The sequence below is a fragment of the Lycium barbarum genome, chromosome 4 (assembly GCF_019175385.1).
Source record: "Lycium barbarum isolate Lr01 chromosome 4, ASM1917538v2, whole genome shotgun sequence".
NCBI classification, from domain to species: domain Eukaryota; kingdom Viridiplantae; phylum Streptophyta; class Magnoliopsida; order Solanales; family Solanaceae; genus Lycium; species Lycium barbarum.
This window is the reverse complement of record NC_083340.1, coordinates 26,696,665-26,724,305: the sequence shown is the minus strand read 5'-3', so window position 1 is coordinate 26,724,305 and position 27,641 is coordinate 26,696,665. Positions and strand designations below refer to the sequence as shown.

The 27,641-nt window shown below is 36.6% G+C and overlaps 1 protein-coding gene across 1 annotated transcript; it reads left to right on the top strand.

The window, feature by feature from the left end:
* The first annotated feature begins 19,070 nt into the window (after positions 1-19,070).
* Positions 19,071-25,711, top strand: LOC132637332 (uncharacterized). The gene is made up of 7 exons (XM_060354439.1): positions 19,071-19,136; positions 19,224-19,387; positions 19,523-19,692; positions 23,854-24,071; positions 24,182-24,659; positions 24,778-25,151; positions 25,589-25,711. Exons 1-7 carry the CDS (start codon positions 19,071-19,073, stop codon positions 25,709-25,711), a joined length of 1,593 nt encoding a protein of 530 aa, XP_060210422.1.
* Positions 25,712-27,641: the final 1,930 nt, after the last annotated feature.

Below are 27,641 nucleotides of genomic sequence, written 5' to 3'. Positions count from 1 at the left end.
TTAGGGCCAATTATACCCCTACCGTTATACTTTGGGCCAAATATACCCTTGAGTTTAACGGCGTGCCACGTGTCGGTCTCTCAGTGGCCAACTTATTTCCCTTCCTATTTTTCATCCGGATCAAACAAATACAGATCCGACCCAATCAATTTAGTACCAGACCCGTCAATAACATATCATACCCGAATCTGGGTCACTACAGATTCGATCCAAGGATTGTTTGGCACATAACATACACTCTCTTCCTCTCCTGAACAAGAAAAGGAGAATGGTGCTTCTTGAGGAACTGATCGTGCCACATTGAAACCGGATTGTAACCAGAAATCACCACCACCCAATTGGCTCAAACTCAAACCATAGCCTTCTTCTGAACAATCACCTCTGAACAATCACCTGACTTCTTATTTCCCTTTTTCCTCTTATTAGCTCTGCTCATGCAGGTCTCATCATCATCAGCATACCTCTTCAAGCTCCTACCTTTTTCCCAAAATTCATCCTTGCTTTCTTTCGTAGCTTCGGTTGAGGATGGCGGTAGACGAATATTGTTCTGCTTGAGTGAGCAACCAGTGTTCTTGGCTTCAATAGGCTTCTCAACAGAAAGGCTGCCAACTGGCCTAATAGATTTGGACCTTGAGGTATCTTTTCTAGCAAAACTACATGGCAAGTCCAATCTTTGTGTGCTCATTGAAGAGAGAGAGAGTAGCGTTAGATATGTAATTGATGGGTTAGGTTTAGGTTTATTTGGGTATGATATGTTATTGACGGATCGGGTACTAAATTGATTGGATCGGATCTGTATTTATTTGATCCGGATGAAAAATAAGAGACCGACACGTGGCACGCCGTTAATTGGACATCCCAAGAATTTGTGGCCGGAGACACTTACACTTCCAATTGGGTTCTTGAATGTAATTTTAGGTGCCTATATATAGTCATTATTTATTTTGGTATTTATGTAACAGCAGAAAAAAGAAAAAGAAACTTAGTTCTCTGACAATTTAAAGTAGAAGTAAAGTTATATATGCTACAATATGGAGTTTTTGTACACTATTAGTATTATAGTTTAATCTGTTATAGTATGTTAGTTAGTACTGATAGCTTTCCTGCAAAGTGCTTAGGCTTAAGTTACTGATAGCTAGCTTGTGCAAACTCTTGTGCTTTTAGTGACATACAAGGAATCTGTTTTTTCTTAATTTACTTGAGATCTGGCTCCATAGTCCAAACGAGCTAGTTTGTACATAATGACCAGTGTTTTAAAAGGCAATTTCAGGACTCGCCTCGGGGCTCACCCCGAGGCGGGGCACTGGCAAAACGCCTCGGGACTCACGTGTGGGGCTTAGTTCCTGTGAGACTTACGCCCTAAGTGCCCGACTGTACGCCCTAAACACTCCTAACGCACAACGCTCGGGGCTCGCCTAACAATTCTTACACAAATTATATGTTAAATTCTTTAATTATAATCGTTGACCCTCATAATTCTTTAACAAATGAATGATACTTAATAGTTTTTCATCTATATAAATAAGAAGATTAGGTGTAACTCAAATAACAAGTCGTAATATTACATATTTACTGTTTGAGAACGTCGTGAGAGTGCATATCACTTAATATTTCTTTTAAAAATACATAGCCGAATTGTACATTTTCACTTATCTTTGGTCTTTTGTCCTATGTATCAAAATTGTCATATTTTATTATTTCTCTATTTGAAAGTAATTTTATTTTATTCATGAAGGAGTTACATTTTAATTATAATACTGATAAAGCTTTATTGATTGTTTGCTTATAGGGAGATAAAACGGATAGTTTGATAGTAATATTGTTTCAAGAAATTGTGATTTTTCATTGTTTGAAAGTTAAGAAGTTAGAGTTAATTTGCATTTCATAATAGCTTTAATTAGTATTTTGTGATCAGGATCAAACACATCTATATATATAATATATATTATTTTTTCATTTATTTACAGTTTTCTTTTATTTTTTATGTAATTTTACCTATTTAAAAATATTTATTGTAATTATATTATTTTATGAAATACTAAAAATTAAATACCCATGAGGCTTACGCCCCGTGCCTTGGGGCTTACGCCTCGTCGAGGCATATGTAAAACGCCCCGCCTTACGCCCCCGCCTCTTAAAACACTGATAATGACTTACTTTGGTTAAATGAAAATTTTCTGTTTTGACCAAAAAAATTGTTAGTTAGTACTATTTATCAGGTTATTAATATATTACTCCACTAATCATGTTTATCGACCATCAGAAATTTACTTGTAATTATTGTATAGGCAGAGGCAAACCCAGGATTTTAGTTCTATGGTTCAACGTAACTTTTAAGGCTCTTAACATTGAACTCATTATAGAGTCCGGAACCAAAATGACCCAAAAAAAATCTTTTGAACCAAAATACCCCAATAAAAAAAAAGGTTACAGAAGTACCTTTAGCGCAGTATTTTACTGCGCTAAAGCACTTAACCGTGATGGAGCCGTTAAGTGCTTTAGCGCAGTAAAATACTGCGCTAAACAATATTTTCTCTCCCCTATAGCGCAGTAAAATGTTGCGCTATATCACTCAACTTAAAAACCCATCGGGTTCCACCACTGGTCCCTCCAGTGGCAAAACAAATTCAAAAACGCCATTGGAGGCGATTTCAAGGTGGTCCCCACATCAAAATACGTTGTTTTCTATTAATTTTCGTCGGGAAAGTTTAAATTCTCGGTATATTCAAGTCAAGGAGCAAGATTCTAAGCTTGAATTGTGGGAAAAAGCGGCGTACAACTCGATTAACATAACTCTACAAAAAGTCTTTGATTAAGGTTTTCTACTATGAACTTTTGTTATTAATTTGTTATATACATTATATTGTATGCATGTTTAACATTTAATCGTCGTTAATTTCCAAAAAAAAAATCAAATTCCTTTTTTTTTTGGTTTGATCGAGCTGGGCAGTGGCTTTTGCCACTGTTCCGATTTTTTTTTTTTTTTTTTTTGTGGCTAACTCATTAATTGTTAAATGTGTATGAATTGTTAATTTGTTAAATGTTTATGAATTGTTAAGTTGTTATATGTTTATGAGTTGTTAATTTGTTAATTGTTTATGAGTTGTTAATTTGTTAATTGTTTATGAATTGTTAATTGTTAATTGTTAATGAATTATTATTTTGTTAATTGATTATGAATTAATTAGTTGTTAAATATTGGTTATGAATTGAAAGAAGTTGATTGGTAACGAATTATTATTTTGTTAACACTTTGTTTGGGTGATTGTTATGTATTGTTTCATAATGTATCTTATTGTGTTGTACTGTATAGGACCAAATCAGTCGTTACATAACGATGGATTTAACGATACAATACAATAAAATTAAAGTAACAATCAAAGCAAACATTGTATTTAAACAACACAATATAATACAATAGGTAACAACCATCCAAACAAGTTGTAAATGATTATGAATTGTTAATCTATATTATTTTAAAAGCATGAATATATATTTGTAAATAAAAAAAAGATTATCTAAAAAAGAATAGTTAAAGTTCTTCTTTTCATAAATACATAGTTAACGATAAAAATGTAAAGTTTGTAGGAAAATATGTGGTCGACGAATATACTCTTTTAGTCTAATTTTATCATAGTTGTGTTGGCTATTTGGTCAACTAAAAATATATTACATATTCAAAATAGAGTTCTAAACAAATATTACTGCTGAATTTCGATTCCCAAACTAATTAACTTAAAAGTCTTTGCCATCGCATAATTCAAAACTAATTAACTTAAAAGTCTTTGCCATGACATATGTGTCCTTACTATCACATATTAAATTCACTGCACATTTAATATGACAAAGTCATGTCGAAAATAATTATTTTTATTCCAATATTTGGTTGGAGAGTGAAAATATTTTTTGAAAAAGACTATCTAATAAAGATTTATACATTCAAAATAAATATTGTAGTCAAGATAATAAGTAGATATTTTTTTTTTCAAGTTGCTTATCAATAGAATATAAATAATATTATAAAAATCGACAAGAAATATTCGTGCAACGCACGTACATAGAGACTACATACCCCTAAAATATAGTAATCTCCTATTATGTTAATTATGCCATTGTTATTTTATTTATTTGTGAAATTTTTTATCCCATGTTAATTATTCACAAGATATAATACAACATAATTAGCATATTCCCTACAAATTATTAATTAGTTAGTATAATTTATCTTTCATTTCAAGAATAATGACTAATTTAGTTTGTACAGATCGGACTCTTTCATGGATCCGAATGTTCCCCCTGGGCTCAATGATCACCCGGGGCCCGCCGACAGATCAGTATTGTCTTTGCAAGGCAATCATAGATCAGAGTTATTATGGGCTGGTACTATAGGGATATCGACTAGGCTCCGTCTCCGTAGGCTACAGAGAGCGTGGACTCTTTTACGCGAGCGCCCCCCATACCCTCGCGTCTTAGAGATATTGTTTCGGGGCGGCATCTATCGTTGCGTGTCCGTTGGTCGGGTACAGCATGATTGGGCGCTCATTATGGCCATGGTTGAGCGGTGGAGGCCGGAGACACATGCCTTCCATCTTCGCACTGGTGAGGCCACGATTACACTTCAGGATGTGGAGGTCCTCTTTGGATTGCGAGTAGATGGAGAGTAACTATACACTCGGTACGAGCCTCCACCTGGTCGGACATGGGTGACAGAGTTGACTAGGCTCACCCACTTCGTGCCTGATGCCGCGGCCCACATATCGGTACAGAGTCGGATTCAGCTTAGTGCACTCTGCACTTATTTGGAGGGTCTGGATCCGGTTGTGGACGGCACCCAGCAGGATGATGTTAATCGTCATGCCTGTTTGTACCTGCTTATTATATTCGGGGGCATCTTGTTCCCGAACGCATCGGGTGCCTTTGTCAGTTTATGTTATTTGGTTTTCTTGGAGCATCTGGACTGCTTGGGAGACTACAGCTGGGGCGGTGTTGTTTTGGCGTATCTTTATAAATGCCTATGCCGAGCGTCTATTGGTGCTGTCAGAGATGTGTGTGGATTTTTTGCTCTTCTCCAGATAATATTTTAAGTGTGCGTTCCTTTAATGTAAACAAATCTCTTGAAACGACGACTAAACACTCTCCATTTTATAATATCGCTTACAGTTATGGGCCTGGGAGAGGATGCTACCTTTTCAGCCCGTACCTAAGCATCACCTCGAGATTGACATGCCTTATGCGAGGAGGTGGACAGCGGGTTTTGATCGGGATGTGGATACGCACCACAGTATTCTTCTATTCCGGGACCAGTTTGATTACATGACGGACGATGCGGTAAAACTATTTAACTTTACATTATTAATTTAATTAAATGTCATTTCTACTTAGTGATCACTGATTTGTATTTATATGTTATGCAGTTGTTTATATGAACGTCGTACGCTGCTATATTAGATGGTTTGCCGGCCTTTTGCAGGGCAGGTCGGGGGTTTGGAGGTCGCGGTGTCCCTTGATACACCTGGACATCGTAGAGGACCACATGCCCGAGCGTGTCTTATGACAATTTGAGCATACATAGAGTATACCCCTGACGTCCGTCATGAGCTCCGACACTACCAGCGGGACGATCGGGCTGCCATTGACGATGATTTTCTGGCATTCATGGATGTCCACCTCCACCGTTGGGAGAATAGGTTGGGCACTTTAGCGGTGGTCGGCCATTTGACTCCCATTGAGGATTACATGCGCTGGTATCATCAGATCACACGCCGATTGATCGGCAACCCAGCTTTGCATCCCGCTAAGGATATAGGATACTCAGCACTCGCGAGGCAGTACGAAGCATTGGTAAGTTTATCGTATTTAGATTTATTTAATTGCATTAATTATTACGTTTTAAAAAATAACTATTTTTTTACTGTTGAACACAAATGCAGCTGGTGGCCGTACAGCAATTACGCATGTTGGGGTTAGAGCATATGCCTTACCCGGGGCTTACGGAGCTTGCGTCGGAGATGGTACGGATATCCGAGGATGGTAACCGGTAGGCAGGAGAGATTAGGCGCATGGACGAGCCAGGTCCAGAGGCTGAGTATCAGTCAGCGCCAGGAGAAGGACCGGGTGCTCCCAGAGGAGGAAGCCGTGCTGCCAGAGGACGCCGTGCTGCTGCTAGAGGACCTGGTGGTAGAAGACACCATCTGGTAGATGAGACAAATCCTATTCTAGAGGAGTTCCCCGTTCTAGTCCATCCGCAACCGTTCCAGGCCGGTGGCAGCTCACCTGGGGACTCACCTACATTTACGACGGCGCTCCTACTTGCAGAGATACCTGGGTCTTCATCACAGCCGAGCCAGAATGCATACATGGAGGAGTGTGATAACGTCGATTAGGCGGCGTTACGCGCTTCATTAGCGGATGAGCAGCCTGTGAGGAATTTAGAGGGAGCCAGGATTCTTGACTTCGATGAGTTTTTGATCCCGGTTAGTATTTAAAATACTTATTTTTCATTTAAATTACTTATTTTAAATATATATATATATATGTTACTCATTATTTAGTAATATTTTATATTTTAGGATTTGGCGCCAGCGGGTCCAGCAGAGCCACCCACTCGGGCGTTTTCTCATGGGCCTGCCGAGCCAACGGTGTCTTCCCATGTGACTGTCGAGCCACAGGTAAGCTTTTTATTAAAATTAACTTTATTCAGTATAAGGTCAATATTTAAAATACATATTTGATTATTTAAAGTACTTATTTTAAATATGTATGTTACTTATTATTTCGTTTTTTTCATATTTTAGGATTCGACGCCAGTGGGTCGACAGGAGCGACCCATTCAGGAGCCTTGTCATCAGCCTGCCGAGGCAGAGGTGTCTTCTCAGACTACCTCACATTCTGCACCAGACCCATCTCAGGAGCCTACTCAAGCCCCGTTGATACACAGGTTTGATTATTCAACAAACGTTAATGTATTCAATATAAATAAGAAATGGTACTAATTATTATATACTTTTCAGGTTCATCCTTCGGCGCCTGCAGTGGCAACTCCCGACAAGGAAGAGGTCGAGTTTCCAGACCCAGGTTAGCATGAGGTTCTTCCCGTGCTAGCGGGACCAGATCCCAAGAAGAAGCACATTCTAGTCAAAGGCGCACGGGCCAGGGAAAGAGGAGATGATCATGACTTGGAGCGCCCGGTTATTAAGAGAAAAAAGGGTGATGGAAACGATGGCGAGGGCGGTGGGGATGGTATGAGCCTTAGGCCTAAGGATAGTCTCAGGCATACCACATGTGGGACCCATCCACGATAGTGTATATACATTAGTGTTGTACAGTTTATCGTAAATATTATATATTTTTTGCATATCTATTTATATTTATAAATATTATCTTAGTCTTTATTATTGTTTATAGTTTCACATCCTAAATTGATAATAAATAAAAAACGTGACACATTCGAAATAAAGTTAAGCATTAATTTAAAAATAACACGAAACCCTAAAAGATAAATAATGTAAAGCTAATGACTACAAGTCTTCAAACAAAAAAGGACTTCAAGCACTTTTCAACCACTAAAACAACAATCCAAACTTTTGTGTATCCTTGAAGTATTGAGCCTACCTTATTAATCGTACAAATATAAGTAGGGTTCTATATAAAATATTAAAGTTCCGGAGTTTCAAAGCACGATTAATATACAGCTAAACTACGTAAAAAAGTGTGAAAATGTAATAAGTGGCTGTTTTGGGGAAATGGTGGACTCCTATAGCGCAGTATTTGTAGAGAGAGTTTGGTTTAGCGCAGTATTTTACTGCGCTAAAGCACTTAATGGTTTCGTCACGGTTAAGTGCTTTAGCGCAGTAAAATAGTGCGGTAAAGGTACTTATGTCACCTTTTTTTTTTGTTGGGGTATTTTGGTTCAAAAGGTTTTTTTGGGGGTCATTTTGGTTCCGGACTCCTCATTATATTTTTAAAGTTATGGACTCATATCTAGACTTTTACACAAAAGTTTATACTCCGCATGAAAAATATTGGATTCAAATGACCCGCTATCCAAAAGTTGCATCCGCCCCTGTGTATATATAGGCGATATGATGATTGTGTAAATATTTTTTATGCCGAACTTAATTTTCTTAAAGTAATAAATTGTACTTGAACCAATAAAGATGGACGAGGAATATGGTGAAGCTCTTACATTTTTCACAAAGGGTAGTATAAGTCCACTTAATGCTGCATCGCAATGGATGTAGAACTTATCTTGAGTGTAACCACAATCTTTAAGTGTCTTAATAACAAGATCAAGGTTATCAATTCCTCCTTTGAACGTTGTTCCTAAATCAGCAGAAGGTATAGATAGTCATAAAATAGAAATTAAGTAGAACATATAATTTCTGATAGAGGGTAGATAAAACTTTGAGCAAAGACTACTAGGAATATTCCAGTACGTAATATGATGCATAAATGGTACTCCATTATTTATAGAGTATCTTTTGAAGTAAAAACAAGGTAATACTCAATTACTTCTTGGCAATGGTAAAAAAAAAAAAAAAAGATAACTACGTGATTTTCTAAAAGAAGCTATTCAGGAACAAATGGACCATTTGATACTTCAAGAACAAGCATAGATTCAAGGTTGGAAGAATCGGACACAGACTCAAAAACGGAACCCTTACTCTCCTCGCTTTGAAAAGCGTGAAACATGCATTTGAAAAAACTGAAATGGTATATATTGAAAGAGGGAATGATGAGATTAATTACCAATATTGACATGGAGAATAGCAGGTTTGTTTTGGTTGAGAAGCAATTTTGATCTTAAATCATGGTAATCCATCTCCCCAGTTAACAAAGTCCCAATAACTTCACATTCCATTTTATACATTCTGGCAGCTTTGAAAACTGAATAATGTGATTCTCCCGAAGCATATAAAATTCCCTCAGGGAATTGTTCTCTCCGGCACCAAAGTAGTAAATAGTTCAAATTTATTCTGTCCATTCTCAAATATTAGTAGCTTTGAAAAATTAAAAAATATTTAACATTTTTTTTCAAAAAAAAAGAGTCATTTTTTTCTTCTTTTAATATCTATCCTTATGATCTGCCCATCAGTAAAGTGTTAATTATGACATTTAAGGAAAAATGAAGAATAGTTTAGACATAGATAAAATTATTGAATGTCTTTCGCAAAACAAATTTTAATAGACGGATAATATGAGCTGACCTAATAAAGTGCCATGAAGGTTTACTTCTATGCCGCAATGTGTAGCGTAACCCAACATTGATCCTTTTCGATTTCCCAAAGCTTGGAAAACCAGTCCAAAACCCCAACTTCAAAGTGTCTTGAGTGCATTCCATAGTGATTTTCAGTGAAGGGATCACCAAAATTGTTCAAGTGATAGCGCAAAAGAGGAGCTAAAGCAGCATACTCATCCAGGGGCGACGCTACGGCCTCCCACTGAACACCCTTCGCCGGAAAATTATACCCTGTATATAGGTCAAATGTCACTTTTTAGAGTCCGGCACTTTTGTAACTCAAAAAAAAAAAAAATTGGAACCAAACTAACCCATTAAAAAAAAAAAACCAAACTAGGCTTCACGCACAGAATCTGTGCGTGAAACCCGTCCCTAAAAACCCCAACCCACCACATGCACTCTCTCCTCTTTCATTTCCTCCATCTTCACCCTTTCAACACACTTTTGCACTTCCAAAAACATGTCTCAAAATTTTGAAACTTCAATGTTTGCTATACAACCCAATATTTGCGAATGCAGTTATTACTGTAAACTAAAAACATCAAAGACCCAAGATAATCCGGGTCATCGTTTTTGGCGTTGTAAAGTGCCGGAAGTAAGTGTTTTTACATTTTTTAGTGATTTTTTTTTCACGTTATCCATATATTTTACTTTAAAAAACTGATTTTCTTGTAATGTTTATAGGATATGGGCGGTTGCCAATACTTTTGGTGGGAAGATAGCATTCACGTGGATAAAACGGTGGCGGCGAAGTTTAAAAATCCAATTTTGGATAGAGATACCGCGACTTCACGTATCTCTAGAGATACCGCTAAATTGGACTCGGAATTTAAGCTTGTGGAAGCTGAAGAAAAAAATAAAGGTTTGGAGGTGTTGCTCACCGATTTCGAAAAAAACGAAATTTGCTGAAGGCTAAACTTAGAGAGGCTCAACACGAGAAAATAGTTTTGAAAGAAAAACTTAAATTGTGGAAGATTATTTGTGCTATGCTATTGTTGTTCATTATTTATATGTATTTTGTTCATTAAGTTTAATATTTCTATGAATTATGTTTTTTACAAGTTGTACCTTTTCCCCTATAATGTAATCCGCACCCTTTATGTACTAATTTATTTGTGTTTATTTGTGAAATTGTCAATTAATAATAGACTTTAACAATAAACATTGAAGAATTAAAAACATGCCAAACTAATTCAAATTTATGACTTCATCATAAAATAAAAATACAAATTAACAGCCTTAGTCCGAAACTTAAATGACCGATAATCTAAGACAGTGAGCCTAAATAGACCTTAATCGTCATCAGAATAGAAGTCCTCGATATCGTCCTCAGAACAATATTGGCTGTCTCTCAACACACATCTTTTTTCAGGAGATGTTAGTTCTCTACCGGTTGATGATGCTTGTTCTTCAGCCAACTTTAACATGTAAAATCTACAACGTCTTGCCAGCATTCTGTTGTTTTCTTTTCTAATCCTTTGTACGACCATCTCGCAAGTTGCTGGACCTACTCGAGGCATGGTTAGTGAGTACCTTGTTGGGATTGGAGCGTTGACATTTTCCTAGTCACGAACAAGACGTTCTGATTCGACAATCCGATGTGACCATTCTCGGTGTAAACAGCAATAATATTCTCGCGGATCTGAATATTTCACACTGCAGAAATCATCATTACGCTCTACAAGAAGGTGCGGATTAAGCTCGTCTACTTTGAAATCACTGGTATCACTCGAAAAACTGCTATGATTTGAACTCTCATCATCACTGTTATTTGGTTCTTTTGGAAGGAGTAAAGACCAAGCTGAGTTTCTATTACTCGACATTGAATATGGTGTAGTCTAATAACAAAAGAAAGGGTTACTTATATAGTTGCAAACCCTCAAGTACCCTCGAGGGGGAGGGGGGTCTTTATGACCCTACCTACTTACCTTATTATAAGAAAAATATTAATCTTCATCGGACATTTCACAGTCCGAATCCCACTTGGATCTAAATCTTGTGCTACCATGTATACCATATCCTACCCTATGGTAACGTATTTGCATCCAATTGTTCTCTTCGCGAAAACGATTAAGAGCAAAATTAAACTATTGTGGAGCTCCGCGAGGCATTGACATAGCACGTTCTTTTGGGCGTTTAAGCCCTATTGAAGCTAACTTTTGCTCCAGTGATTTAGCCTCCCTAACACGCCAATTCCACTCCTCTCTCATTGTTTTATTGTATTCTTCATTAAATCTTTTGTTAGGGTTATTTGAGTAATGAAAATCATCATCATCTAGTTCCTATGTCCTACCCATTGCTTCAAATATTTTTGCTGGGGTAAAACATGTAATAGAATCAAGATTTCCAAAATGGTTGTAGAATGTCATGATAACTCGTTTTAAAGTGAATACTAGCTGTTTGTCAATCATGTTATATATAGTCATGCATTTTTTGACCGTTTATTTGAATTAAATTCATATTACGCAATGTTCTTGTGCGCAATAGGACATGATTTGACAACACATCATGCATGCCAATTTCAGCTTTTTTATGACACCTAAAGGACCGATTTTGACAATACAATGCTGCATTTTTTACCGTTTATTTGAATTAAATTCATATTACGCAATGTTCTTGTGCGCAATGGGACATGATTTGACAACACATCATGCATGCCAATTTCAACTTTTTTATGACACCTAAAGGACCGATTTTGACAAGACAATGTTGCATTTTTTACCGTTTATTTGAATTAAATTCATATTACGCAATGTTCTTGTGCGCAGTGGGACATGATTTGACAACACATCATGCATGCCAATTTCAGCTTTTTTATGACACCTAAAGGACCGATTTGACAACACAATGCTGCATTTTTAACCGTTTATTTGAATTAAATTCATATTGCGCAATGTTCTTGTGCGCAATAGGGGTGAATATGAATCTATTTAAGAAGAATGTTAGACGAGGTAAAAACTCATCCATTTCATAAGTTTAAGTCTCTTAAGTCATTCAAAAAAACCTATCTTAAGTCATACAAAAAATAGCTCAAGATATTCCACCAGTTAAGGTTTCAATACATTGGGATGGTATTATCCTTGATGACAATAGTACAGTTCGTTACAATAAAAGACCAAACGTTCATATTAAATGTCCACTTGAAATGTCTTATGAATCACTAGTCACTTACATATATGAAAAAATGAAGGCTAGTACAGATGAGTATGAAATCTCTATAACATGCAGATATCCACAATCAGTTTCCAATGGTATAGTGCTTTATGGTAGGCATTATATCAATGATGATGATTCTTTAAGGGATTATTTGAATACGCCAGAAGAATTAAAACATTTAGTCGCCTTTAATGTTCTGGAGATGTATGTTGAAAAGATACCCAGAGAGGTTCCGCAAGAACAGCCCAGTCAAGCTAACACGTATGGAGATTTTATGTCTTACGGGGGTATTTTGAGTGGCCAGGTGCCACTGGAAAATCTTACCCAACAATTAAATCAAACATGGTAAATATGCATTCTTATATTATTATTTTGTGCAGTAGCACGTGTTTATTGTATGTATTGGTAAATAATCATTTTTAAATCTTTGTAAGGGTTATAGACTTGATACGAGTAATATTGGGCAGTCATCTCAATTTAGTGGAGCAAGTCATTATTATCAGAACTCTCAGTCTAGTGGAGCTGATTATTACAATAATTCTCAGTTCAGTGGAGCTGATTATTATAATAATTCCCAGTTCGGTGCAGCTGATTATTATCAAAACTCGCCAGTGGTACCACCTATGGATGAAAGGCAGTCCTCTCAGTTTGGTGGAGTTAATTATTCTCCACACCATGCTCATAATCAATATTTGTAGGTTCATCACCGAGATGCTAAATAATTAATATATATATATATATATATATATATATATATATATATATATTTGTGAATTTGGAATTTAACATATGCAATCTATCGTGTAGGAGGAGGTCTTTCTTAGATGGCGCTGATTGTCCAAGTTATGTGGATACAACAGAGAGTGATGGCGATGAACCAGCTAATAATGCAAAGGTAACCAATGATGAAGATAGTGATGGGGATGAAGAAGATACGCATTTTAATCCCCAGAACCAACTCACCACCACGTACCACCTCCGATGGCGGAAAACTCAATTCCTGACAGCCCAATGCAGTGGCATTCTGACTATATTCCATATCTTGACAGTCTACAAGGTCGTGAGGATGCATTTGTCTTCACAAGAGATGATTATCAAAGTCACCAAAAAACGTGGATTGAACCAAAAAATCCCATGACTGATGAATGCGTCATTGCAAAGGGAATGCAGTTCACATCAAAAAAGATATTGCAACGGGCTGTCAGAATGTATTGTGTAAAGGACATGAGGGAGTTTAAGGTTGATGACTCAAACAGATCGGTATGGAGGCTGATTTGTAAGCGACATACTCAAGGTTGTCGGTGGTTGCTTCGGGGAATTGCTAAGCCGGATGGTCTGTGGGAAATCACAAAATTCCACCCGAAGCACACTTGTGATATGGGACAAAGTCGAGCAGATCATTTTAATCTAGATATAAACATGATTTCTCATGTGTTACTTAAACACATTGAGGAAACTCCAAGGTAACTTAACTGACTGTTTACATTATATATCTTATAGCAATTAAAATATTATTGCTAAATGTTGTTTGTTTAAACTTATGCAGGATGCCTATCAAAACTTGTATTGGTACGGTCCACTCAAAATATGGTAAAATCATAAGCAAGAGAAAGGGATTTCTCGGGCGTAGACGTGCTTTTGAAACGATCTTTAAAACTTGGGAATCCTCTTTTCAGGCGTTGCCGGGGTATATGGCGGCTCTACAAATACTAATCCTGGCACTGTTGTACAGTGGCAGCTTTTAGAGGGCAGAATTTTTGACTTCGTCTTTTGGGCATTCAAACCAAGTATTGATGGTTTTGCTCACTGCCGGAATGTGATATCGATAGATGGGACCCATGTATATGGCTGATATGACATTAAGCTCCTAATTGCAGTAGGTATGGATGCCAATGGGTCAATATTCCCTCTTGCTTTCGCAATTGCCGCCAACGAGAGCAACGAGACATGGGGGATGTTCTTGACTCAACTACAAACTCATGTTATTAAGGGTCGTTAGGGCATATGTGTCCTATCGGATCGTTGTAAAGGCATATTGCACAATATGCGTATTCTGGAAGGGTGGAAGCCTCCACATGCTTACCATCGATATTTCTTAAGGCACTTAAATGCTAATTTGCAAACCAAGTTTGCAAATGGCACTGTAAACAATTTGATGTGGGGGGCTGCGATGCAGCATCAACAAAGAAAATGGGATGCAAAAATGGAGCTGCTAAAGGAAGTGAGTGAAGAGGCATATGTTTGGTTGATGAAATTAGAAGTTGAAAAATAGATGTTTTATGCTAATAGAGGAAGGAGATGGGGCATGCTCACAACGAACAGCTCAGAGTCTTTCAATGGACTCCTCAAATCTACTTGAGGACTGTTGTCACCGCAATGGTAAGACTAACTTTCAGGCAGGTCGTGGAGCGATTTGCGGATAGGACAAGGCAGGCAAGAGCTATATTAGCCGACGAGAGAACATGGATGCCAAAGCCCTATAAAAAGATGGAGCACCATAGAAGAAAGGCAGAGGGTCACCAAATGACCGAGTATGACGTCGTTCAACAAGTGTATGAAGTTAGAACGGGTTATTGTGACAGAAAAGAAGGAAACAAACATATCATTTCTGAGCGTACACAATCATGCACTTGTGGTAAGTGGCAAACGTACCACATGCCATGTTCTCATGCAGTCAAGTGCTTTGAGAGAATGGCCAGAAATGTAACTAATTATGTGGCGGAGGAATATAAGGTCGTAAAATACCTTAAAGCATATTCGGGCCAATTCTGTCCCCTTGGTGATCAAGCTTATTGGCCAACCGTGTCGTTTTCTATGATTGCGAACAAGAACCATATCTGTAAATTGGGAAAAAACAAGCTAACCCGTTATCACAATCAAATTGATGTTAGGGAAAAGACTTACTCTCGCAAGTGCTCGATATGTAAGCAATTTGGGCATGATAAGCGTTCATGTGGGCAAAACTCCCGTGGTGGCAGCACATCTAGAAGTTGAAGAGTGTCTAGAACTTGATTTTTTTTTAAGACTATTGTAATTTAATGATGTATTTCGTTGCTAATGGAATGAAATATTTTTCAATTATTATGAACCTCTCGTCTTGAACCAAAAAAGTACTTTCATAGCTTTGGGAGTAAAACAAAAGAGATTAATAAAAACCCTATAAAATATGACACTTAAACCTAAATATAACAAGTTTTCAAACGTACTTCGGAGCACTTTACAACCCCTAAAACGACGATCCATATGTATATGTATACTTGATGTAATGAGCCGATATTATTTTACACTAAAAAAAAATATTAAGTTCTATATAAAATATTTATATTCCGGTGTTTTGAAACGTGACTAATCTTTGGTCAAAGTACGCAAAAAACCTTAATTTTGAGTTTGATTTCCAAAGAATAAAGGTTGGGTCGGGAGGTTTTAGGGACAGGTTTCATGCACAAATTCTGTGCGTGAAAGGTCCAAAATGTAAATGTACACTTTGGCCCTTTCACGCACAGAATATGTGCGTGAAGCCTAGTTTGGTTCTTTTTTTTTTTAATGGGTTAGTTTGGTTCCCAATTTTTATTTTTTTTTGGGTTACAAAAGTGTCGAACCCCACATTTTATGATCATATATGGTAGTTTGAACAACCTTGACACAAGTAAGAGTTGTAGCTTAGCGGTCTAGGGTGTTCATAGTGTGCTTTGTGGTGCAGGTTCTATTCCAGATAGCAGTTTTGTGGGCTCTTTTTTGGACCATTTTGTTTGTGGATCTATTCCTCTCTCTTTTTAGTAAAAGTTAATAAACTAAAAGTTTCCTAATAAAGGAGTAACTATTAAAACTTTAAAGTTATGTAAAAACAAACAAATAATCTTAATTTTTTTTTATCAAGCAAAACTTAAAGTTTTAAAAATAAGCTGTAGAAAAAATTCTTTAACAAAAAGCTCTAAACCCTCTCGACTCTCTCCCTCCTTTGGTTCTAGGCCTCTAGAGTTTTACTCTTCAGCCATAATTGTGATTAATAATTTAGATCATACATTTATTAGTAGAAATTTTGTTGTCTTCTTCTTTCTTTCTTTTTTTTTTTATTATGTTAGTTTTGATTTATAAACTTGTAGTTCTATTAAAGTATTTGTATGGTTTAGCTAAATTTTGCAGTGTTTGATTTAAATTTTTTGGTGCATACATTCAACGCAAAAAATTATATCGACTTCTTTAAAATTTGAACACCCTTGACGAGATTCCTGACTCCGCCACTGTACTCATCACAATAGATGATATGGGGATAACCTGTTGATGCAACAAAAATATATGTCAAAATATATACTACTACTCTTTTCTGTCTCAAGTATTAGTAGTTTTTTACATATTCCAGAATATTAATTTGACAGTTTAGAAAAATATAAGAGATTGTAAGTTTCTCAAATCTACGTACCCTATGTTAAATTTTGTGTAGTGATAATTACGTGAAATTTTAAAGAGATTAACACAAGTATAAAACTCCCTCCAATCTAAAATAATTGATGTTTTAGGCTTGAGCACATAAATTAAGAAATTCACTTACTCCTAAAAATTAAGAGTAATTTTACTAAAATACCCTTAACTATGACATAATTATCATGGGGATTGGGAATTTGTAGAGGGAAATTTTTTGTAAAGAAAAAAAAACCTTTGTGACACATCAATTATCTTAGACCAACTTTTAGACGCTAAAATATCAATTAATATAGAATTGAGAGAGTATTATGATTATAGCTATTAAATGTCTTCCTTAATTATAAAGGAATCTCCCCTACAAGTGTATAGTACTGCTTCTCTTTCTAGAATGAGCGCTTCTCTCACCTAGGGCTGGATGGCGAAGAAGGCAAAACTGGAGGGAGAGGGCAAAGCGGAGCAGGAATTAAACCGGTGGACACAATGAAAAAGGGAATCCCGCAATTGAAAAATGTTAAGAAAATGCGATGCGTGAATGTGCTTCAAGGTGTAGTACCATTGCAACTACAAAAATCTCCGGCGGAAGGACCGCCATGGGTAACACCACTAGCAACGAAGCAGTAGACTTTGGACAAGACGAAGTGTACTCGAAGCGAGAAACAAAGTTCTGAGAAAGGACAAAGCCCAGGGAAGGAGTCTTGGGCTGATATGGTAAAAGATGCGACTAAAAGTGTATCACATATGACCCAAACCCTAGATCCAAAATCACGAAAATCATGGAGTAATGTGGTAGGGAAAACATCCCCAGCTGAGGGGTTTGACTTGGAGGGAGGGAAATTGGTTGCTCCAACTGTGAAATTCACCATGGAAGATGTGAAAGAGGAGATAGCATTTTGGCAAAGAGCTGTAGTATGCTTTGTACATGGCTCTAACCCACCCCTAACTATTATTGAAGGATATTTTAAACAAATCTAGGGTCCGTTGGGGGTGGATAGGGTTGCTCAAATCAGTAAAGCGGTGTTTATAGTGCGATTTCATATACTGGAGAGTCGCACAAAGGCGGTTGAAGGGGGAATGCAAATGTTCGATTAAAGACCAGCGGTAATTAAACCATGGAAGCCAGGAATGGATATGAGTAGAGAAATGGTTGAACAAGTACCAATTTGGATTCGATTATTGGGATCAGACTTGAAGTATTGAGGAAAAGATGCTCTGACTAAAATTGTTGGTTTGGTTGGTAATCCGGTGAAAGATGATTCAGCTACAACAATGAAGGAGAAACTGATGTATGCAAGGGTTATGGTTGAAGTACCCTTTAACAAAAAATACCCTGAATTTGTGATGTTTGAGAATGAAGTGGATGAGAAAAATAAGCAACAAGTGGAATATGGATGGCAACCTATACTGTGTGATCATTGTGGGAACTTTGGCCATGACAAAAGGAACTGTAGAAGATTGCAAAAATGGGCTCATGCGGCTCAAGATCCCCCAGAAAATAAGCAAGCAACGAGGAAAGAACCAACAGATATGCAGAAGATGGAAAAGGGTAAAGCACCAGTGAATGCTCCAAAGAAGGCAAGACAACCTCAGAAATTGTTTGTTCCTACTGGGAACTCGTTTGCACCTATAGGAGATCAAAATGATGAAGGTGAGTGACAAGACAAACAGCAGCAACTAGCACTATCAGAAGTGGGAAACAGCCAAACAAAAGAACAAGGGAATAGAAGTCATGTTAAGCTAGTAAATGAGAACCAACAAACAAAGGAGCAAAATACTTTTCTAAGAAGGGATACTAACAAGAGTGGGTCCAAGTACTGGGAGGGAAGGAGAAATTCCTTCCCCTAATGGATAAAATAGGATTCTGGAATGATAGGGGCCTAAAATAGACAAGATAAGAAGAGAGAGATGAACCTATTTATGCACAACTGTAAAGTTGGTCTATTTGGGCTCCTAGAGACAAAGATTAAGAGATCCAACGCTACACAAGCAGTTATTAATCTTTGTAATGGATAATCTTTCAGCTCAAATCTAGCTCATCATCTTGGTAGGAGGATTTGGTTACTCTGGACACACCTAATGTTTAATATAAATATAACAAGGATTTCAGCTCAATTAATGCATTGTGAAGTGGAACAGAGGAGCACAAACACAAGTTCTATGTAACAGTGGTTTATGGCTTTAATGACCAAGCTATGAGAAGGGACTTATGGCAAAAACTAGAACAAATTCAGGGCTCCATACAAGGGGCATGGCAGTAATGGGGGATTTCAACTGTATGCTTAATAGAGATAAGAGAGTGGGTCGACCAGTATTAGTTTCAGAGGTAAGAGACTTCAAAAATTGTGTGGGAGCTTGTTCTTTGCAAGAACTAAGATTCTTAGGTCCATTCTACACATGAAACAATAAACAGTGTGAAGATAAAAAAGCTTATAGTAGAATAGATAGGGTACTCGTTAATGGAGATTGGTTTACTTCACTTCCAAGTTCAAAGGTTCACTTTGGAAATGAAGGACTCATGGACCATTGTCCAGCAGTAATAAATCGGGATAATGGAACTCAACATACAACACATAGGTTCATCTATTTTAATATGTGGAGCCAAGCCCCATATTTCCAACAAAAAGTAAAGGAGAACTAGATCAGAAGAATAAAGGGCACCAAGATGTTCAAACTAGTAGGCAAACTGAACCTATTGAAGCATACTCTCAGAGGCATAAATAAGAGCCACTTTAATGATGTTGAAGTACAAGAAGATAAAGCTAAAGAAAAGTTGGAGAAGTGTCAAATTGCACTGCAAAGGGATCCTACAAACATAAATTTGGTCAGAACAGAGATACAAGTAGCTAAAGATACCAAAGATGGAATCAAGCAAGGATTCAGTACCTAAAGCAGAATTTTAAACTGCACTGGCTGACTTCTGGGGACTTGAATACTAAGTTTTTCCATAGCATGCTCAAAGCCAGAAAAAACAAAAACAGGATCTTCACCATAAGGGACAAACATGGAGCAACAATAACTGACCCCTGGCATAACTAAGGCCTTTGTAGAATTTATAAAAGCATTGCTTAGTACAACAATTATAGAGAGAGTACATCTATACGGTGCCACTGTTAAGAAGGGGCCAGTTCTATAAGTTGAACATAAAGGGATGCTTGTAGAGGATGTTACAGACACAAAGATGAAGCAAGAATTATGGGATATATCAAGGGACAAGGCACCAAGGTCTTGTTGACACCCAATTTCGTCCCTCCTTCATTTCCAATTTATTTTCTTGAGCTTCTAAGTTATTAATAAATCAAATATCTTATTTTCCGCCCTTACTTTATTATAATTTCTACTACTATATTAATATTGTTAAGCATTAATACGTCGTACATCGCTACTTACTTATTATGTATTGATCATAAGCTATAACTTAGGTAATATTTTTACTCTATTATTACTTTGCTTATATTTAATATACTAATGATAAGATTATCATATTAACGCTAATTATAAAATTTATTATTGTTGTTATTATTATTATTACTACATAATATATTTTATCTAATTTAGAAGCCCAAAATATTAATTCAGCCCATAATAACCGACCCATCTAAGCCTCCCTTAAGAAAAGAAATCAGCCCACTATCCGAAATAATTTGACCAGCCCACCATTCGTCAACTGGACCAGCCCAACAATACCCGATCCAGCCCACTGTCCATCCACCCGACCCAGCCCATTTCCTTAAAATTTATTCAGTTAACCCTAATCCTCTCAACCTAACGTCGCTTCTCTCTGACCTCTCTCTTCTCCCTCTCTCTTCACGCCTCACCCCTCTCCCTTTCCTCTCCATTCCCATTTTAGCAAAACCCTAATCACCTTTCGCCATTCCATGTCTTGTTCGCCCATTTTCGTGCAAGCTTTTTTGTATCCTTATGTGAATGACGATACGTACAGGAGATTTCAAAACCAGCATAAATCTCTACTTTTCAGCCATGTCTGAGCCGAATCACATGACCATCTGCTCAAAAACACTTTCAACGTTCAGATTTGAACGGTCCATTTGACTCAATTTGAATCTTATACCAGAAAATCCCGCCCAATTCGAACCATAGCCAACCCTAGGGATTCTACTATAAATATTCACATTCGTTACCCATTTGGGGGAGTTCTTTTTCATCCGCCGGAACCCTCCTAAAATATTTTACACTTTTATTCATTGTACCTGGAATACTCAGTTGAAGGATTAAATCGTCTATTCTTTCTACTGTTACTTTAAAATCGAGTGTAGATCGAGATTTAAAGCCCCGTTCACTGCACCTAGAAAAGGTATTTCCTTATCATTTTATTGCTCTCATTAGTTTCTTGTTTGATTTATGGATTAGTCTGTTTTGTTAGTTTCTTGTTTGCTTGATGGATTATCATTTTTTATTAGTTTTCTCTTGTTTAATTGATGGATTAGTCTGTTTGTTAGTTTTCTTATTTAATTTATGGATTAGTCCATTTCCTTTGGTGCTTAGAGTAATTAGTAGCCTTTATTATGTTATGGTGTGGGTTTGAGTTGAATAGCTTAACCTGTATGAGCTATTATAGTGCTTTGTCTTGTTTGTTTTGATCATTATGTCTTAAGTCTAAGGGTTAATTGATGTTGCTGGGTTGTTAATGTTGTTTTGATCTGAGTTCTGAATAGTATAGTCTTGTGTTAGTCCATCATTGTGCTTCTCTGCCTATGTTGCTTAGAGTATTACATTCATCATGCTGGTAAAGGTTCCAGTTAACTCAAACAGCTTTAAAATGCATGAGTGACGGTCTGGTCTTGTAAAATTTGACTCCTGCAGGTCATTCTAGTGCTTCCTCTTGTCTGTGTTTTAGTCCTTATGTGTTGAGCAGTATATGGCTCATTTAGATTAGTTGATTTGATCACACGATCCCACTATAGTTTTGTTTTAGCATCTTATGTTAGGAGGACCATTAGTCTATACTTATGAATGTGGTCAGGTTATTTTGGTGTTCCTGTGAGCTTACAATCTTGTATCACCTACTGTTAATTTAGTTTTAATGTCTTCTGCCCGTGCTACATGTTAAAATAAATCATCTATCTCTATGGTTTGGTAAATACTTGGGGTTGACTTTGCAATTTGGATCATGCCTTGTAGTTCCCCTTATCTGAACTGCCTGGGATCATTTATCTGTGTGTGCATGTTCTAAAAATCTTCTTAACCACTGTTTTGTTGTCACACTTAGATTATGCTTAAAACCCTGCATTAAAGTAGTTAATGAATGTCTGAAGTCCTGTATGTGTGAAATATATTAACAGTACAGTCTGGTCTTAAGCATGAAGTTGTTATCCGACATTATTCTAGATTTTAAATGAACCAAAGGACTACTGCATTTGTTGAAGTCTCTTTTGCTGTTTGTTTGGGAGCTGTTAATATGCTAACTATGGGCAGTCCCTGTTAAATTAAAATCATTAAGTTGTTAATGGATTGCCATACTTAATAAATATTTTATGGAGTATTGAATTGTTGTCTTCTGCCCCCCTGAACTGCTGTAGTTTAGCCACTTTTGTTGTTGTACTTTCGGGCCATAGACCACTGCATTTTGAGCCGAATTTCTGTTGCGCGTTGAGCTGAATTTCAGCTTCATTCTGAGCTGAATTGTTATTCATTTTGAGGTTGTAACACCGCTTTGGATTAACCTTGCTGCTGCATATTTTTAGCAGATGACTCCAAGATTTAGCTCTAATTCGTTGAGGAGTCAACATACCACTTTGTTGTTGTTTATTAAATTCATTCGAATTTATTACTTTTGATATGATGCATTGAGTTTAGATTCGAGTAGTATTGATTATAGTGTGACTCATTTACTAATTCTTTTCTCTCTGCCTTTGTATGTGAAATCCTTGCACGAGTCCGACGGATACTTCTCCCGCATTCGATGTTGGGCTAAAAGCCTGATGTCATATTCCTCGAGTCACTCTATCAACCGTGCAAAAAATGATTCTGGGCCGAAGCCCATATGGCAGAATATATGGCAGCAGTATTGAGATGGGTCAAACCCATTTAACACATTTGTTTCCTGCTATTCTATTTTGTATACCTGTTTGCTTGCCTAACATTCATCTTATGTTGTCTTTCTTAGCTTAGATGAACTCTAATAGAATTAGTGGGATAGTTTAGTGATAATGGATAGTTAGAGTTCGAGTTTGCTTTCATAGTTCAATAATTTAGCCTATTTCGTCAGTTCAAAATTTCTATTAATTGCTCTTTTACAAGTCTAAAAGGATTGAGTCATCCGATCAGGAATTAAATCCGATTTCAAACTATCCACCTACTTTAAATTATAACTTAACATTATTTTATAAACCTTTTTTAGATTTATGGTTAATTCTATCTAAAGGCAATAAATGACTATTTTTAATGGCGATGAATTTTTTTTTCCAAATCTATTTTATATCTTTACTTTCCCCAAACAAGGCCCAACTTTCATATATATTTTTAGACTACTTTTCACATAATAGTAGGGAGTTAATTTGGTTCATTGCCTTCTTGATCTTATTTATTACTTAATAAGCTAAGCAGTTAAAAATGAATTAATAATCAATCTTTGAATTCCTATTAACGTGTTAACTAATCCAGCATATTTTTTAATATGGCTAAAGTCTTTTTTCTATAAATTACTACTTTATTCTAATTGAAATAGTAGCCTTATATTCTCCCTTTTGAAATCCTGATAATACTTACAAACTATTTTTCCAAACATTTAAAATGTTGTATTTGTATATTTTCAGCCCTAATTAATTAACCTTAAGTCCGGTCGGTTAACCGTTGTTAATGGGTCTTAAAGGATGCCTAATACCTTCCCTTTAGACTAATTGAACCCTTACCTAGAATCTTAAGTTTCGTAGACCTTAAAACGGAGTTAAACTTTAGAAAATAACTTTAATGAACTTTAGGTGCCCTAATTCACCATAAATAATTAGGTGGCGACTCCTGTACTTTAATTAACCCCGGAATTACCGGGATGTTGTAAACTATTTCGACTCCGGTTAAAATAGGGTATAACAGGTCTGATAGATATGACAGCCAGTTTTTCAAAGATTGTTGGGGCATAATAAGTGCTGATCTCATAGAAGGGCTAAGGGAGTTCTTCAACTCAGGGAAAATTCTTAAGGTGTGGAACAATATAGTACTCAGTCTAGTGCCAAAATCAGACGATGCTGATACAGTAGGAGACTATAGGCTAATAGCTTGTTACAATACAATATACAAAGTGGTATCTAAAATTCTGTCTAACAGGCTGAAACTAGTCCTGCCTAGCATCATCTCAGCAAATCAAAGTGCCTTTGTGGCAGGCAGAACAATTGTAACATACTGATTTGCCAGCACCTAGTCAGACTGTATAATAGGAAACAAACCAGTAGTAGCTGCTTGATTAAGATTGATCTAAAGAAAGCCTATGACACAGTGGAATGGGGATTTGTGGAGGAGATGTTGTATGCTTTGGAGTTTTCTCACAAGTGCATAAGATGGATTATGAATTATTTAACCTTTGTTCAGTACACCATAGCCATCAATGGTGGACTATATGGAAACATTCAGGGCAAAAGAGGACTAATACAAGGGGACCCAATTTTCCCCTTAATATTTGTCATATGCATGGAGTATTTTACAAGAACAATGAATATAGTTGCTCATCAGGAGGGATTTGGTTTTCACACAAAGTGTAGAAGCATGAAACTGAAGCACTTGTGCTTTGCAAATGATGTGCTACTATTTAGCAAAGGGGATTTCCAGTCTGTGTTGTTGTTACTAAGAGGTTTGAAAACCTTCTCTAATACATCTGGTTTATGTACAAATGCTAGTAAGTCAAATATTTTCAGTGTCAACATGCCAAGAGCCTAGCCGACCTAGTGGAGCTGAACGGGTATCAAAAGGGGACCCTCCCCTTTAGGATTCTAAGGGAGGGGTGCCAATCTCAGGTAAGAAAATTTCTAAGATAGTCCGTGATGTGCTACTGGACAAAATCTCTGCTAGGATAAAATATTGGGGTACCAGGCACCTCTCATATGCAGGGAAAGTGCTACTTGTCAACTCCGTTCTTATGCATGTTCATAGCTACTGGTATTCAATATTTCTCCTTCCAAAGCAGGTACTCAAAGGAATTACTGCACTGTGTAGAAATTTTCTTTGGGATGGCAAGGCTGTAACAAGTAAATCTCCATTAGTGGCTTGGGATCTGGTTTACCGAGCTAAACATAAAGGTAGCTTGGGGATAATAGACTGCTTTAAGTGGAATGAAGTTGCTATAGACAAATATGTATGGAACATTGCCCAGAAGGCTAATAATCTGCGGGTAAAATGGATTAGTCACATATATTTAAAGAACGAAGACTGGTGGCAGTACACACCTCCGGTGGGCTGCTGTTGGTACTCGAAAAAAGTGTGTAAAATGAGATATATTTGGCCCTGGGTTCATTCAAAATGACCGGCATAGAGCTAATAGAAAATACTCCATTAGCAGTGGCTACCAATGAAGAATAGGAGACAAAGAAATATGGCCCTGGGGAAGGTGGGTATGGAGTAAAGGGAACTTGCCTAAGCATAGTTTCATATGCTGGTTGACCAAGCATCAAAGGCTCATGACCAAGACTCGACTACACCACTTTGGTATAAGCCCTGATGACAAATGTGCTATGTGTGTTGATTATGAGGAGACTGTGCAGCATATATATTTTGAATGTAGATTCTCTCAGCAATGTTTGCAAACAGCACTAAAGTGGATTGGTACAGGACTGCAGCAGGTTGACATACAAGGGATTTGGAAGAGAATGGCAAGAAGTATTAAAGGAAGAAGGAGCAGGAAGTGGCATTGGCTGTTCTTGCAGCTCTGGGGTACTGGATTTGGAAGGCTAGAAACAAAGTTATATGGGACCTGAAGTTGTCATCACCAGATTTGTGGATGCAGCAACTCGAACAGGAGTGCAAAATGCGGAAAGCCTGGTTTCTGGCCAAGAAGATGAGCTTAAGAGAAAAAGAATGGATAGATAGATCACTTACATAGTATAGTGGTAAAACCAAACAACATGAAACTGTACAGATAAAATATAGAGAGATAGATTAGCTGGGAGAAATATATGTAATGGTTTTGTGGGTGATTGATCAATAAAACTTTTTTCTTCACCAAAATTGTAAAGGATTGTAGAAGCTTTAAGGAGGTGGTTCCTCGAGAAGATCATAAGTTAATTCTTTGATTGCATGGTCAAAATCATGCATGAGTTATTATTCTTTGTATTTCATTGACACTGTGTATTAACTTAAACACGAATAAGAAACTAAGATCAACGTTGTTAAATAATTACCAAGAAGCGTGCTGGCTTTTTCATCAAGAATCTTCATATAAGCGTGTAGTACCGTAGTTGAATTTAAATTGAGCTCGCCTAAAGCATAGCCATTAATAGGAACGACTTGTGAATGACGACCATTGCTAATCACATCATCTTCTAATATTGGGACATGGCAATCGTTTGATAAAATTTCCACCTGCCACAGAAATATTAATTCGTTGAAGACATTATAAAAAAAACATGCAAGAATGACATTCACATTAAAATAATCTATCTCTATATATGTACAACAACAACATCAAGTAACAATGTATATTTCGAAATGAAATATGGATATATTTTGAACTCATAATTTCAAAAGTCCATATGTTCAATGCTAAAAAGTGAACTTGTCAAAGTTTAAATTATGGATCAACTACCTCTACAGTATATCAGAATAAATTAAAATAAAAGATGAAACCCTTAAACCTAGGAAAAGGATATATGGTACATACCACAAGATTATCTGAACCTTGTTTATGGTGAGACCTTCCATTCTTAAACAAGAGAGCTGTCTGTACGTGTGTTGTATATATATGTATCGAAGAATTAAGAGTCTGAGGCTATATATATATATATATTTACGGCAGCTAGAGGTCATATAATGCTTCCTTAGACTTAATTTGAGAAAAGGAAAAATAATGAAACGTTAATTAGGGGATCGAAGAATAAATTGGATAGACGACTTTTTGCACTTTTGATCACGTTTAAAATTTTGGTATCCAGCTTAGAATGATTTTTCTTATTTTGAAAAATGTAGTGGCCAATCTTAAGCGAATTCAAGTAGTTATATGTACAGTATTTAAAATATTATATATAACATTCCGTGTACTCAATTTGAGACTAGTTTTCGTAATTATCTTCAGCGTTGCTAAATCATATTTACGACGCTTTAAATCTAGCTAGGAAATAAAAACATTTTAGGATATACAAGACAGATCATATATGTGCCAAAGTTATAACTTACTCTAAAGAGTATATATTTGCTGTCTCTGATTTGAATTGATCTATTTCACTAATTTTCACATTATCACTTTTGTTGTTATTTTACGCTGTTATTGTTACATTGCTGTTATTAGTTATTTCTATTAATTACTATTGCTACTATACATTATTATTAATCATCACTACACTATAAAAGAGGAGAAAATTTTGATGATTCAAGATAAGAAATACCGTTCCTTGATCTCCTATCCGTGTAAAATTATGTCACACATATACAGTGGCGGAGGCAGGAATTTTATTAAGGGGTGTCAAATTATTATTATTTTTTAAAACAAAAAGGCCAATGACTGAAGTCAAAATAAATAAGCATGTCGCCAACTGTGATCGAACACGCAACCTTGTTAGCCTGAACTTTTGACACCCCTCAACCACTCGGCTAAGCCCTCAACTTATTACAAGAGGTGTAAATAGTAATACATATATGTATAAAATCAGAATTTCACATACCTATACAA